The sequence below is a fragment of the Amphiprion ocellaris genome, chromosome 21 (genome assembly GCF_022539595.1).
Source record: "Amphiprion ocellaris isolate individual 3 ecotype Okinawa chromosome 21, ASM2253959v1, whole genome shotgun sequence".
Classification (NCBI taxonomy): Eukaryota; Metazoa; Chordata; class Actinopteri; family Pomacentridae; genus Amphiprion; species Amphiprion ocellaris.
In genome coordinates, this window is record NC_072786.1 from 15849274 (window position 1) to 15866132 (window position 16859).

General features: G+C 40.5%; 1 protein-coding gene across 2 annotated transcripts in view; it reads left to right on the top strand.

Annotated features, from left to right (window-relative positions):
* The window catches only part of plxna4 (plexin A4), a 250805-nt gene that overhangs the window by 194789 nt on the left and 39157 nt on the right, over positions 1–16859 (top strand). For both annotated transcript variants that reach the window (XM_023274628.3, XM_023274627.3), the window contains exons 10-21: positions 841–1041; positions 1893–1989; positions 3569–3759; positions 7068–7219; positions 8462–8585; positions 9828–9964; positions 10557–10724; positions 11739–11832; positions 13550–13789; positions 14260–14406; positions 15209–15443; positions 15854–15996. In XM_023274628.3, the coding sequence (XP_023130396.1) occupies positions 841–1041; positions 1893–1989; positions 3569–3759; positions 7068–7219; positions 8462–8585; positions 9828–9964; positions 10557–10724; positions 11739–11832; positions 13550–13789; positions 14260–14406; positions 15209–15443; positions 15854–15996 (1929 nt within the window). The remainder of the gene's footprint in view (positions 1–840; positions 1042–1892; positions 1990–3568; positions 3760–7067; positions 7220–8461; positions 8586–9827; positions 9965–10556; positions 10725–11738; positions 11833–13549; positions 13790–14259; positions 14407–15208; positions 15444–15853; positions 15997–16859) is intronic.

A 16859-nucleotide genomic window follows, 5' to 3' on the forward strand; every position in this document is an offset into this window, starting at 1 on the left:
GCTATGTCATCAAATTAAACTGTTTGTGAAGTACTGTTGTGTAGTCTGCTGCCTGATGAGATAAGTGATGAGAGTATTGCTGCCTCTGCGAGTCTACTGCAGACTGTCTGATATTTAGGTTTTAGTCATTTTCTGGTTCAAGTAGCAGCAATCCATACTGTCTCTAAATAGACGTGACTGATTGAAATTGTTTTCATCAGCAGCGTTTCAATGTTATATCATATTACATTAGAAATATATGATCATCAATGGTTTTTAACCTTTATATATGGCAGTTCTGGACAGTATTGTAATAAATAATGTACCATGACAATATCCAAACTAGTTGATTTGACTGGATGAGGTGGTGTATTTGTAGTTCGTAAAATAAAAATCTACATTTTCAACACAGAAGTAATTTTAGATCAGCATTCCAGTGTAATTTGTTGAATCTCTGATGCCAAAATTTTGCAGCTGTTGATTTGCATAGATTTGAAACCGTCAGCTTGTTTTACACCTTCAGGCTTCAGGAATTTTAACCCAGCTCACTGTTTTGTCTGGATGGTCCCTTGCATATGAACTGTGGTACAACCGAATATGAAGATTTCCAATAGAGTTTCTTGTCTTCTTAACATTTAGCTGTTCTTTCATTTAAATGTTTTGTGCTTTACATTGTACCTTGGTTGAAAAGCAAGATGTAGTTTGAATAACATCAAGGTGCAGAATGCATCTAAAGCATAAAGCAAAGGGCTTATTTAATTAACGTTGTCACAGTATGAGATCTCTTTGAAGTAGCATTAATCCAATTATGTAGGAGACCTCCTGACCCACCTTTCTTGTCTTGTCTTGCCTCTCTTCCAGGGGTGTCCCCAGTTGCTGCCTGCAGAAAGGATACTGGTGCCAGTCAATGTGGTGAAGCCCATCACCCTACGGGCTAAGAATCTCCCTCAGCCCCAGTCGGGACAGAGGGGGTACGAGTGTCTGCTAACCATCCAAGGCAACGAGCACCGGGTTCCTGCCCTTCGCTTCAACAGCTCTTCAGTGCAGTGTCAAAACACATCGGTGAGGACAGTGCGCTTGTGTTTTAATGCGTCAGCTTCTGTGACACATCATCATTGACCACCGTCTCACTACACACCAACACAATCTCTATAAAGACGGCTCATTTCTATAAACTCTCCCTATAAATGTGACTCTAAGATTTTTTTTTCGATCTCTCTCACACACTTAAAGCCACACACACGCTGTGATTCCAGCTGAGAGGTTTTAGTCTTCCAGCTTGACAGTAGGAAGATAAGAACCTAACTTTGTCTTTCCTACACAGCGATCTCTGCAATGATGCTCCATTCACTGACTGAATAATGCATTGACAGCAATGAAAGACGAGCATGAAAAAGGCTTTATGCTGATCTTGATGCTAATCGTCTGTTGATACAATAACATCCCATCTTCCTGTCTGTCTTCATCACTCTACGTGTGTGTTTCAGTGTCTGTGTATATAGATGTCTGTGGGATTTGTGTGTATAATCACAGTACATTCCAAATATTGTACTTTGATTGAGCAGTGAAGGAGGGAAACTGTAATTTAGCGGAAAATTATGATTCTAGCGCCAACCCTCCATGCTGCTAGTGTTATAGAACCAAATGAAAAATAATCTCATCTTTGAACGCTCTCCGGTGTGTATAGTGTGTGGTTGTGAGTACAGGGTTCGGGTGTGTGTGTGTGTGGGTGAGCTTTAGTTTGTAGCCACTGTGTGTACAGCCACCTGTGGATGATGCATTTTTGCATTCAAAGCAGTATTGTGATACCAGAGGCTTTCGGACTTAGAGATAATAGACAGTTTAAAGACTTTCTCTCTCTCATATTCTCTTCCCCATCTCTCTCTTGCACTCTCTGGTTGCCATGGTGATAGTATTTCTATGATGGGATGGAGATGAGCAGTCTTCCCGTGGAGCTGACCGTCATCTGGAACGGAGATTTCAGCATCGACAACCCCGCCCACAACAAAGGTAAGCATGCACGGGCACACAATCATGTGTATAGTCATGCATACACACATGCGCATATGCACACACACACTCACACACTTGTGAATTCATATCAGCTATCCATAGTTCTCACAGCATCATAAGAAACGACACACACGTGTTTAGTCGACACAGTCTCTTACAAACTCTCACTTAAACACACACATAGACACACACGCACGGTAAAGCCGCTGCCTCCCCAATGATGCCCTTGGAGCCTGTCTCCATGGCAACAGGCGGGTGGTGTGCTGAGGTGCAGCATCCATTCCCTGATGTTGCCATGTGGAGTGGTTAACTTTAACACATCCTCTCTTAAGCTCTCCTTTTTGTACGTCTCTCTCTCATTCCATCTACCTGTCTTGCACATCACTGTCTCTCTGTCTACTGCTAACCCTGTAAAATCTATTTTCTTACATCCACTCAAACGTTTCTTCTTTCTCTTTTATTTTACAACATCTCACTGGGAGTTTGGCAATCTATAAGTCTGTGCTACCACTGCCTTCCTCTCATGTAGTTGATTTTTGTAATTCAGTGTGCTTTAATGGCATAAAATTAAACAGAAGAGCCCTATTGGCAAAGCATCGAGCTACTACTGAACAAAAAAATGCTAATGTGTCATCAGCATATAATAAAAGGAGAACACCAAAGGTTATAATTCTCTGCCTCTCATCCCCCAAATACAACTCTTCATCTACTCATAGAATATGTGAAATGACAGCTTAGTGTTGAATTTTTAAGCATTCTGGATTCAGCTGCTGAGCTTGTTTCAGTTTGGCCACTGGCGATCCATCGCTGTAAGTAATTCATGCTGGGCAGAAAAACAGCAGCATGCTGGGGGTTGTAGTTCTCTGACAGGAAAACAGCTCATTTTAACCAAAGGCAGTGGAGTCAGGCTTGAGAAATGTATTGTTAAAATGTGTATTATATGCCAAAATGAAACTGTGCTGTAAGGCAAAGTTTGTAAAGTATTTGTGTGTTCTTGTGGTTGTGTGCATGTCTACAAAACATATCCTTGAGCATAAGTGTCGAATCAAAGAAGCAACAAAAGTTAGAGAGAGAGAGGGAGATGCTTGAACTAGAGAGCTCTCCTCCAACCTCCTCCCACCTTTGTTTGCTTGTGGAGGAAGCGGTTCCGAGGGCATTTTTTGATGGGCAGATTACACGTGCATCTAATGGCAATTAAAAAGAAAATGGCTGGTCCGTTGCCATAGAGACGATATGTTAAATGTGTGGTGGGTGAGGAGCGGCGGGAAGCAGCAGCATAGGAAACTCAGAGAGACGGGGGGAGGCAGAGGGAATATGTAGAGATGATGATAGATGGAGCGATAATGAGACAAAGATATCAACGAATGTCTCCCAAAATGTTCAGTTTGTTTGTTCGCATATTCAAACAGCTCCTGATAGACAATGAGAGATTTGTGTAAAGCCCCAAAATATTAGTTTGCTGTGTGTTTTTAAGTCTTTGCTGTTAAATTTGCCTGCATTTGCTCAAAGATTTTTTCCCTTTTCTCATCTCTTTATCCCCATATCATCTCCTTCTTCTTTCCTGTCTTCTGCACAGTCCATCTTTACAAGTGCGACGCCCAGCGTGGGAGCTGTGGTTTGTGTCTGAAAGCAGACCCGCTGTTTGGATGTGTTTGGTGTAAAGGAGAGAACCGCTGCACTCTCAAGCAACACTGCCCCCACCCTGAGAACCAGTGGTTGGAGCACAACGGTATCAACAGCAAGTGCACCCACCCACGCATCACACAGGTAAGACAGACCATGTGCATTACTGTCCAGCACCTACAGTACACACTTTAGAAATTTGCACTTATAGGGACCAAGCAATGGCAATAATAATGTCACTACTTTTTTTTTATCTGAAAGCCCATACATAGACACTCTAATTATAGTGCACTGATGGGAACACACTTCACCTCAGTGATAGTGTGGCCGTCGATCATTTCAGCATAGTGGCCGAGGCTGAATCACCATCAGCTATTCAGTCTGACAGCATTTGTGAGGAAGGATGTATTTTTACACCTTTTTACAGTGCAGTAACACATCACATAAAAAGTCTGAATGATAATGATATGCTACAGTCGCAATTACAGCAGTCATATAAATTGACATTTTAGATGTTTTTTTCTCAAAACTGTAACAGGGCATTAGTTTGCCAGAATTCAACTGTCTCTTACTTATGAACACTCAGATAACACATGCAAGACCTAGAAAGAGACAAATCATCCTCACTCTTGCTAGTTATTACTCAGCTGCACAGATGTTCATGCAAACGTCCACTTAACCCAATGTGCTCCCAAACACCACCAACACCTTGTGTGGTAAATAGACTTGACCTGTGCAGGACACATAAAAAGGCCAGCAGCACACATGGTAAGGGTCGGTGAGATGAAGGATACGAGGATAGGAAACGAAAGATGGATGGAAAGCTGCCGGGATGAAGGGAGAGGAGGATGGATTGGGTTTACATGAAAGAGAGGTAGTGATGGATGACTACACTGAGCCAGAATAGAGTCACATGAAGCTGGAGGGCTGGGAAAGGACCCCTCTTTACCCCCCTTCCACTTTTCCAATGATGGATATAAAGGTCCACTCTGCATCCTTTTCCTGAGGAGAGTCGGGAGCAGATGGTGACTGACTGGAGATGAAGGGATGAAGCAAAGCATAGATAAAAAAAAGACATAGAAGGGAATCCCCTTTGTTGTCCTTGAGAATGATGGGTGTGGATGGAGGGAAGAGAGATACAGAAATGGAATCCCCTCTCCGATCTTTACTCCCTACGTCATCCTACATAGACCAGCATGCATATAACTGTCTGATCTTCTAGCTATTCACTGAAAGAAGCACCATAAAACCTTTTTGCAAACCTAAATGCACCAGGTTATCACCCCCAATCATGTTAATCTAATTTCTCCTGAACTTTTCCAGAAAAAAAATGCTGAAAAGTATAGTCAGATAGGAAACACATGGGAGAGAAAAGTCTGGAGTCTTTAAGGATATAGATGACTCCAAAAGAGGGGTTTTAATTACTTGAACTTCTCCTCCTCTCACTGATAACCCAAATCATTGCGGCATTTTTTATCCAGACAAAATCAAATCTGCTCTTCAGGAAGGTGACAAGAACATGGTGGTATTTTGTCCCTCCTTCCACTCATTAAAGAGTCTGGATCAGTCAGTTGCATTCCATCATTCCTCCTCTCCAGTGTTTGTCTTCACCGGGAGCAGTGGATTTATTCTAGGATATGGGCCTGTATTTCTCCTTACTTCCCCGAGGCTGCAGCAGGGACATATTGCAGCCTTCTCACGTCCCCCATAAAAAGTGTCAGTGGGTGAGGAGTGAGGACTTTCCCAAGACAACCCAGGCCCTAATGCATTCTAATATGCTTCATTATAATGACATCTCCCATCAACAATATGAGAGGGAGAGACTCGCATAGAAAGATGAAAAGAGAAGAGGAGAGAGAGGGAGAAGTGATTAAGTGTTTGCCTCTACCCAACCGTCAATTATCTTGTCAAAGTCACAAATCTAATCAACGCCTCATTGCGTCTCTCCCTTTCTCTCTCTCTTTCTTGCATTCTTTCATTTTCCTCCTTCACTTTTTCTCTTGAACTCGTTCTCCCTCTCCATCCTCTGTATTTGCTAATAAATGGAGAGCCACGAGGCATTGTGTGCAATCTTTTTAATTGCATGTATTGTATCCCTGTTCCCAGAAGGCTTCTTTTTTTCATTAAGATATCAGCAGGGAGCCTTATTAATCAGAGACATTGAACCATACGATAACGATATCTCCCACATGACAGTCACAGGACTTGTGTTGTGCATGACCTGGCTTGAGCTAGCCGCTGTTATTCGATTATGTTCTTTCAAGCTGAGCTGCTTCAATTTGTCTTAGTTCCCATCTGAGGAAAATATTCAAATAGTCAAATTAAAATCTTTTGACATGCTTGTGGTAGTAACATACGGAGTATCATACTATAACATGCAGTAGCTTCAAGCTTTAAGATAAAGCTCCTCATGCAGCACTCTACCTGTGAAAACCACAGGGGGGTCATGCTGCCAACTATACGCTGAGAAGAGAAACAATGAGAGTCCCCATTAAAGCTGGGCGCCTGCCTGCAGCATGCAGCCTGGAGGACTTCTGTTTGGCAGAGACGGATAGGAACAGACTATTCTGTGTCCATTTCTAACATCCATCCGTCTGGACGGGCATGATGATGTATATGCACACACGCACTCACTGGCCAAAAAGTAATTGTGTGAGTAAAGTGTTGATGGATGTTGGAACTACCTCATCAACAATGAGAGATGTTACTGATAAATCAAAGGACGCTGTGATTACTGCAAAGATGTCACCCAATGCCAGGATTTAAGTTAATCTTGTGTGATAAATTGTTGTGGATTTCAGTGAATGCAAGATTGAGAAATGACAGGCCCTTGACCTGGAGCCTTGACCCCTGAGCTGTCACCGGAGCTATTATTTCATAGTTTATTGTCTCTTTCCTGTCGTCTGTCCCCTCCCCCTACTCTTCAGAAAAACATTTTTTCCAAAGAGTTACATAAGGTGGGAACACAAACAGTTGTAACCAAGGAGTTTGAAAAAAGTAAATCCTATTCGCATACTGTGCAGTGTCATGGTTAGCTTTACATTTCAAATATGTTTTACATGCCTGTTTATTTCTTTCAGTTTGTTCAATTGCAAATAAAGTTGCAATTTAAAATGACTGCCTGTTAAGCTCATAACAGAGATCTGGATGCACTATGAACAAGGACTTTATATAGTTAATGGACACATAATGGAGATACCAATTATGAAAGACAGATTGTTACATTTCTAAAATATACACTCAGAGAGTCTAACTGCTGCTACCATAAATACTTCTACTTCATAATGCAGTAATCAGTATTAAGTCCCATTTATATACTCGCCATTTGTCAAATAGCAATGATGTCTACTTTGAGATTGTCAGTAAAATGCTTTATGCAATGCACTAATGTCTTTGTTGAGCAACGCAAAATTAATTCCCAAAGTCATCAGTAGAGATTTGAATTTCCACAGATCACCCCTCTCAGGGGTCCCCGGGAAGGCGGCACACTGGTGACTATCCGTGGGGAGAACCTGGGCCTGGAGTTCAGAGAGATTCAGGGTAATGTGAAGGTGGCTGAAGTGGATTGTACCCCAATACGTGAAGGCTACATTCCTGCTGAACAGTAAGTCACATTTTACATTGATGACCAATTATAAGACGTCTGCAGCACTGAGGAATAAATAGCAGGTCTTCACCACTCATTCTCACCCTGCATGTCTGCAGAGCAGTTTGGTTCTATTTTAGGCTGCCTGCTGATAATAGCTATCAATAACACACATACTGACAATTACAGGTTGTAATAATCTTTTCTGCTCAGTGATTCTCTATTGTGTTGAAATGCACATATTATCTATGAACATAGTATTTTGCAGCAGCATTAGATCTACAGGGAGAAACTGTCAAGCTGTACAAGCAGCAAAGCTGAATCGGGAAACCAGCATGATTCTCCTCTCGCCATAATCACACTGAAAGAACTTTGACCACAGCACAACAGTTGATGCCCTACAGGGACCAAGACACTTGAGTTACACAGACACTGCAATAAGTTTCATGTGCTATTCACTTTAACAGCTCAGTCTGACACCCGGCGTTTGTGTGTGTGGGTGTGTCTGAGCATGGAGGCAGCAAGAGAGATTATGACATGACAGATAAACTAATGCCAAACTGGCCTAATCTTTACGCTAGAAGAATTTTGAGTGTAAGTTCATTTTAAGTTGCAGCAGTGCGCTTACAGTATGAAAGACTTGTACACTCGATGTTCTCCAGTGGGCCACAGAGCACAGTTCACGCCTCTACATTTCATAGTAATACACACACAAGCAGCTGCACACATATGCACACAGTCCAAAAATTATTTTTCAAAGTTCAGGAGGTTACATTTAGTTGACATTTGAGTTTAATCCAAAGCCTTGGCTCCTTACAGGTGCCGTCTGTCAAATTATTTAAAACTAGTTTAAAGTTGGCTTATCGACAGAGCCAGTACTTCTTCTGCTAAGAAAGAAAGTTGTGTGCCAGCACTTTCTAAGCAAATGCTGACCCAGCAGAAGAAGTAGCTGTATTTGAGGTCATATGTAAAAGGATAGAGACTTTTTCCTTTTTCTCCCACAAGTTGGCAGTGCAGGAGAGGTGAAGCTGCTACCCAATAATGTATTTTTTATGGAGGTTTTAACGTAGGTTTAGGTCCATTCTTATTAAATCTGCTTTGCATTTGCTAGCAAGACAAACTTCAGCAACACAAACTGGGTTTCTACATGTTTTTGCATAGTGGTAGATATATTACATGTGGTTGTGTCTGTGCATGCATTTCCATATGTTTGCTTTTTTCTCTCACCTATTCAACAATTATGCTAATGTGTGTTTCCAGGATTGTGTGTGAGATGGGTAAAGCTGAGATGAGCCAGTATACTGGGAATGTGCAGGTCTGTGTTGGGGTTGGAGAATGCAGACCTGAATTCATGGCAAAATCCTCCAAGTACTACTACTTTGTGGTGAGTGCCTTTTTTCAGCTCTTATTCTTTTCCTATAATCATGAAGTTATTAAAGCTTTTTTTAAAGTTATTTAATGGTTCAAAAGCACTAGATTATGGAATTATATCTTAAAGTGTTTTGCCTCCATAAGGAGAAAGGCAACGATGCTGCATATGTCACCCTCTGCATGTTAGCACCTCGCTGGTAGTCGGTCTGTGTTCTCACCTGCTGTGTTAATACTGTACATGTTGTTTATTTGGCCGTGTTCCGACATGGTGTGGTTCTCACCAAGAGCCTCCCTCTCAGCATTTCTCTCATGTGCGTATTAGCAGTGAAACATGACTGGCAGCCACTAATGAGCACAGAAGGAGAAAAAAAAAAAACACTGATGGTTATAAAAACATTTTGTGACAATGAACACATAAAAACACACATTACACCCTTGTTGTGTTCTTTCAACGCTCACTTGGCACGCAAGTAATTATGCACACATAAATAAATTTGCAGTTGTTGCCATTATGTACTCATTTTATACCGTGGTATCATTTTTACTGCTATCCATTAATAGGTGCTGGCCAAGGTTTATTTCCCTATGGGGTCCCTGCACAGGATTATATGATATTAGGTCTAGATGTCACACCACGCAGCAGGCTGGAGATGAGATTATAAGAAGGGTAAATGAACTGAAGGAGGATTTACTTTATGCCCAGCATCCACTGGACTACATTTGCTGCTGTGCCACTCTCATTTGAAAAATGTCTACTAAACTGTAGTGTACGTTAAGTAGGATCAGTGAGTGGAGGTTAAAGTATATATTAACACTAGATGTCTTTTCAAGTGACAATAGTCAGCTGTTTTTTTTTTTAGATTTTTTTTTTTTTTTCAGATCATACATTTTATTAAAACAAACTGGTAGTCTGATCAAATGTTAGTAGGTTGACCCATTGGTCTTGACCTCTCCTTTTAGAAATGCTTTTCATTTCATTGAGGCAGGTAGTTGTGACAAAGCTGTGAATGAATACATTGCATTGTGTATTGGTCAATATAGTAAATTAATGTAGCACTCATAAACTACAAATACTGCAGGTCTCAGGCTCACTTTTACTAATCAACCTTTACCCTGTTAGTCAGTTTATTGCCCCTTTGGGCAATTATATTCTCTGAACATTATAATTTTGCTTTTATGTGTCATGTATTTTCCTAATTCACCTTGATTTTGTCGTCTGGTTAACTTTTGACCTTTAAACCTGTCTCTTCTCCAGATCCCCCGGATTACCAACCTCAAGCCAAGCCGGGGACCAGTCTCTGGGGGAACCATTGTCAACATCACCGGCAGCCACTTTGATGCTGGAAGCAATGTGTCAGTCATGTTTAGGGACCAACCATGCACTTATCTGAGGTTAGTGGGAACAAGTCCAGAGCTGACCTTGCCAGTCACACTTAAGGAGTCAATTAAAAGCTCAGTCAAAGCCAGCATTTGTCAAACTACATGGAGTAACCTGACAGTTTACATGTTGACCCTTCAGATATTTCTTTTCCTAAAAATAAATATTGAAAATGTTGATTAGTTATGATGTTTTTTCTTCACTTGGTAAATGTAATTTTTAATGCATTATGGATGGTATTATTATAGTGGTGTAAATTATTGAGAAAAGATATAGTGTTATTCCACTCCACCATTTAACACCGATCAATGCACAATTTCAAGGTCAGGTCAATAAACAATCTATCAATATCCACTTAATCAACCACTCATCCATCTTGAATATTAAACTGATATTGTTTTGTTTTAATAATTGAATAGTCTGCAAAAACAGTGATAAACAATCAGAGAGATGACTCCTGAAATTTTCATAATGTAATAAATTATTGTGATAAAATCTGTATTAGTTAATGGTATTGTTTGCTCCCTGTGTCTTTTCGAGATCATACAACATAACTCTGACATGTAAATTACATGTAACTTATGTTTCTTTTTATGATCTGTGCAGGAGGGGTGGGCAGTGGCTCACTTGCCGAACTCATGCCTCTCTGCATGGCTACGGAAATGTGCCCGTGTCTGTGAGCATCGATAAAGCTCACCTCCAGAAAGACCTGCAGTTTGAATATGTGGAGGATCCCACCATCACCAAAATAGAGCCAGAGTGGAGCATCTACAGGTATGTTAGAAGGCCGCATTCAAGTCAGTTCACCTTTTCGACAGACGGTTGCATATTACTCACTGGTAACTGATATTAAAGAAATATGAACAGCAAAGGAGGCCAGTAAACACAAAATACCAAAGTTTAACCTTCTGTACGCCAATACGTGAAGACAGGTTTAAAAGGACGTCTTTCACCAAAGTTAAACATATTATCAGAGCCAAAAACTGTTAAAACAGAAAGAATAGCAAAACGTTTTACTTTCCAACCGTCCTTGAAGTACTCATTTGTGATGTGCTGTTCCAAATCCAAGTATAAAACTGTAATATTTCATCAAAATCACTTTCTACATGTCCCATTTAAAAATTTGCCAAAAATGAACCATTTTTACTAAACAGATTCTGTTAAAGTTAAAATTCTGTGTTCCTTGGCACAACCACGAAGTCATTAGTGACTCAGCTGCAGCCAACAGTCACACAGCAAAAATTCAAGGACTTTTTGGCTCAACTGCAGGCTGTGCTTAATAAGAGCAGATAGGACACAAGTATAGGAAAGAATTGAAAATGTTAGTAAAATGTCTATTGTATGTAGAGTCACCATTTTCTCACAGTATTGGTAACTTGAAAAATGTTGTACGTGGTGTTTTTTTGATCAAATAAAGTAATAGAAGAAATTTAACATTTTTTTAATATGATTTATGGCATTATAACTGTCTCATACTGCAAAAGACATATCCTTTCTCTCTCCATTTCTAGTCATTGTGCTGTCTCCATAGAGGTTCAGGATATTATATTGCAGTGAGAAATGAACCCACAGCTAAAAAAAAAAAAAAAACTTTCAGAAACTGCTTGGAGCTCAGAAGGTTAAGCTTTTACAACCAAATAATAAAACGTATGTTGCATTTACAATTGTGTGTTAGTTGCCCCAGTTAATGCATTAATATTACTAGTGAGTAATCCAAGTCACCATCTGTCAAACCAATCTGAACTGTCCTTTTGACCTTGATATCAATCATTTTTCTATCTCTCTCAGTGGGCATACCACAGTGACAGTGACAGGAACTAATCTGGACATCATTCAGACTCCGCTCATCAGAGCCAAATATAACGGCCATGAGACGCTCAATGTAAGTGAATGCAAACACACACAATGTGGGTGATAAAAGCAACAGAACTGTGCTTGATCTTGTGTGTTATGCCGTGCATGTGTGTAATTTCAGTATTTTCTTTTCATTTTGGTGCAGTGGTCAGAAATAAATGGACTAATTTAACTTTATCTGTGTCACCCACCTTTAAATTCCCAACTTTTCCTCAGCCACTAGACCACCCAAGGGAAGCCAGCCAAAAAAAATGTCAGTAAATGTCCTCTGTGCCAGGCTGAGGACAAATTCTGCACACGGAGAGGGCATACTGAGAATCAACAGGTTCCATCTGAATTATTAGATAATAATGTAATTCATTTTCACACCTACCAACAGGAAAGTTTTGACACTGAACTAAAAAGCACATTGGCCCTTATCAAGTGTTTTTTGCCCTCTATTCATTCTTTTCCTCTGGGGAGGACAGATAAAGCCTTACAAGGGTCTGTGTGATGTCATTGTAAGAAGAAGGAGTAACAAAAGGCGGTAATGCTATCTTCATGGTCCATTTGAGCATGACTCTGCAGCACGTTTAACATCTGTGCTCACATACTGGGCCTTGTGTCTCAAGCGAAATGTGCCGCCATGAAGTTCACACCACGTCTCAGTCTGACACAGCTCAGTTCTAAATGAGAAGGATTCGGAAATAGACATCCAAAGCATTTTCAGATGACATTTGTCCACAGTCAGGAGTATTTTTTAACATTTTTTTTAAAATATTTCTGCCGTTACCTTCCTGCGTCGGAGCAGGAAACATGTCAGTGATGTCCTGAAGACCTTGCAGGATTTGTCAAGTTTGATGTTCAAGGAGCCAATTAGTGTGACAGGCACTAGTTTGAATGACTGCATGGCAGAGGTTACTGTGGAAATGTGAAATGTCTGTAAAAGGGACGAAAAAGTCTGTGAAGGAGACCTGTGCTGGTGGTTGATTTGTCACTGCCCTGACAGACGGAGAGGAATAGAGATGCTAGGGGGATATTGAGGGGTGTGTGGCATGACAATGACAGATCAATCTGTCATTGTTTATAAAACTATCTTTGAGATGTGAATAAATAACATAAAGAATTTAAATAGCATCACATGTCAAGTGAGGGACCACAGCAAAGACAGGAGTAAAAACACAAGAGTGAGACAAGGCACGGGAAAAGATGTATGAGACGCTGTAATTGAGCAGGAAAGTGGCAGAGAGAAAGATGAGTGAGAGAATAAGAATGTGTCAAAGAGAGAAGAAAAGATCACAGGGAGGAATATCGGGATGGGATAAAGAAGTGATGAGAGGCTGGGGGGTCTTTGTGGAGGGTAATGAAGGAAGGGTAAGACCTAGTTATCACTCCTGAATCTTCACACATCAAAGAGTGATTGTGATGAGACTGCACACGCTCTCTAACTGAACCTCATTTGGTGACTCCCTTTGAGGAAAATGCTCCAACAGGTTCTTCTCTGCGCTTCTTCAATGGAGGAGCTTCCAGTTTCAATTGTGTCTCCAGTGGGCTCAGTGAAATGCACACGTGTGACATAAAAGACCAGCATTAATGAGTGTCAATGAGATTGCTTAACATGTGGCAAAGCCGGTATACTTTATAATGCCAGTAGGATAGAGCTTAACTAGGAAGAAGGTCTGAGAGAGGTAATGATGCATACTTCTGTATGGAAACAATCATTTTAATTTCTAAGTAGTGCTTTTGTTTCTCTTTGTGTCCTCCAGCTGTGCCGGGTACTAAGTCCTACATCCATGCAGTGCCAGGCCCCTGAGCTACCCATCAGCCTCGCCAGGCAGCAAGAAGTCCCTGAAAGACCGGATGAGTTTGGCTTTAAATTGGATGATGTGCAGGCTCTGATGGCACTCAACAACACCAACTTTATCTACTACCCCAATCCTGAATTTGAGCTGCTCAGTGTGTCTGGGGTGCTGGAGCTTAAACCTGGATCACCCATTATACTAAAAGTAGGAAAATGGACATCACTTACCCACATTTGCTTATGATGTATTACAATATATTGTGTTATTATTTTAAATACTGTTCTGAACCTAAAATTACATACTTTGTTATTAAAGACCAATTTATAGTTCAGTGCAATCTGATTGTTTTGAACATGATATTGTGTCCATGCTGTGATATCAATATCAGACAAATATTCCTGATGATATTGATTGATTTCAGTCATGGCATTGCTTAGCATCATAGTTAGACTATCAAAAATACAGAAAATCTGTGCCTCTGTTAGATTAATGTGAAAAATAAAAACATATATTGTATCAATTGGTTTAGTTTGGTTTGCACTTGTCCAAAACATATTGTTATGCAACTCTGCAGTAAGATTGATACAGGTGTAGATGTGCTGTGTGACCCCTACCTCTCTAACTCTTCCCTTTAACAGAACAAACACTAATTATGCATGAATGTACTTCTGCAGGGGCGGAACTTCCTTCCACCAACCAATAGTGGGAATGGAAAGCTCAACTACACCGTTCTGATTGGCGAGAAGCCCTGCATGTTAACAGTGTCAGAGACCCAGCTTCTCTGCGAGTCGCCCAATCTGACTGGCCGACACAAGGTCCTGGTGAGTGGCACGCCACAGCGTCAAGACAGAAAGAGAGGTAGACGGACACATGGTAGATAGGCAGGCTATGGTGGAGAAGGCAGACAGACCTACACATCGATTGACAGTTTGACAGACAGACCGAGCATTCCTTGTGTTGCTTTCTGTCCATCCCCTTGTCCACTCTCATACAGACTGCAGCTCCTAATCCAATCAGCTGTGTGGCTCCTGTTAGTGCCCACAAGCAGACAAAAGACAAACAAGTAAGCCTTCAGTAAGAAGGATTAGGACCCCAGCAAACTCAATAAAGATTCCATTTGTGGTTTTAAGAGGGACCACTTTGAACAAAGCGTTTCCTGATGTTACCACCTGGACCCAGCATTGCAGAAAGACATGGACACATTACTGTAAAACAATTAGTAGATGCACAAATAAACAGAAGCAAATCAATATGTCTGTCTGTCTGGCAGAGCTTGATTTCACAGACAGAAATGATTTACACAATCAAAATTATTGACGCAGAGGCAATGTTATATTAAATTTCATAAATATTTGTGATGTGTTTTACCTTGACGAACACTATACTTCAGTGTGAGTTTGATTTTCACTTACTTCTCCTTCCTAATGGATCAAATTATTGGACCTTTTCAAAGTGTTGTTTCTTATTTAAGCTCCGGTATATTGAATTAACTTCCCTCATGTTTCCACAAACACATAACCATATGTTCCATACATATAAAAACCTGTACAAATAAATAGTTTGTTTATATGCAGTACATCCATGTAGTAATTACAGTCTACCTCTGTCTTTCACTGTCATAAGGCACGTGTGGGTGGCATCGAGTTTTCCCCAGGTGTGGTCCACATCACGTCCGACAGTCCGCTCAGTAGCACTGCAATCGTTGGCATTGCTGCAGCCGGTGGTCTGCTCATCCTCGTCATTGTTTTCGTGCTCATCGCCTATAAGCGCAAGTCTCGTGAGAGCGACCTGACCTTGAAGAGACTGCAGATGCAGATGGACAACCTTGAGTCACGTGTGGCTCTGGAGTGCAAAGAGGGTAAGAGGTTGATGCCATTGTAGAATTTATATGTAGTGGGTCTTACTAACCGACTTATTTTGCAACATTAAATTTATTTGCCCAGTTCAAAACAAACAACAAGCTGATGAAAGCAAAATCTTGAAGCTCTTATTTCACTTACAACTCTGTTGACAATAGTTACTTATTGAATCCACATGTAACGGAAATAAAGATGGGTTTTGATAAGTGGGTATGTGGTAAACTTTTTTTTTTTTTTTTTTTATCCTATTTAATATTTACTTCCCACTGGCACTTTAGATATATATTTTTTTTTATTTATACATATAAGATAACTGAACAAATGGCTTTAAATTATCTGAGGTTATACCTGTCACAAAACTGCTATACTATTGACTAATAAAAACTGCTTTGTGTGTGTTCTTTTTCAGCTTTTGCAGAGCTACAGACAGACATCCATGAGCTGACCAGTGATCTGGATGGTGCAGGTATCCCCTTCTTGGACTACAGGACCTATACCATGAGGGTCCTCTTCCCAGGCATTGAGGAGCATCCTGTACTGAGAGATCTGGAGGTATGGTTGAGCATTTCAGGCATTTGAATTTTATTATACAAGGTACCTTATTTAGGCTGTTTCTTTTTTTCAGTGAAGGGTCAATTTTAGTTTAAGAAAACATTGCTTTGTCAAAATGACTTCATGCCAGATTATGACAGACTCAACATGGGGAATTAAAATAAGGTTTGCCAAAGACTTGCTTGAGGCCATCAAACACAAAGTTGTGCATAGTTCAAATGAATTCTGAAAGACGACAGTCATAACTATAAGAAGTTGTTACCAATTTTCTCATCAATTACATGTCCTGCAAATAACAAATAAATGTGTGTATCCATCAAATAACTATCGCAATGCAATTAGCTTTATTTGAAATGAGAGCAAAATGAGCAAGCAAATTAACAATCTGGTGGGTCACAGTAGGTGAAATTGACGCCGATGTTGTTTGTGTCACTGTCTGGTAAACAAAAGCCTTTTGACGGCCGACATCAACACTTTTTCAAAAACAAACAAGGCAGCCCTCAGATCAGGAGTGCGCTCTCATTAATAACTCCTAACGATATGAGACACTGCGCCGTTTTCTCTCTCCACCTCAAAAGCAAATTAAAAGTCAATCACAGGGAGAAAAGCAAAAGAAAAAAAAATCAAGTCATTTATCCCCAGTGCTGACATTGATAGACAGCCATAATTGAGCAGGTCGTCTTGTTCCATTAAGAGAATGATGGACCCCCATTTCACTGCCTTCAGGGTTAGCCACTCTATCCCTGATGAGAATTTCCCAGTAATAAGCAATATTAATTATGTTTTAATTGGTATAAATATCGAACTGTATGAGGAGTATAATGTGGAAAAGAGCCTAATGAAGAAAGCAGCAGGCTTGTCTT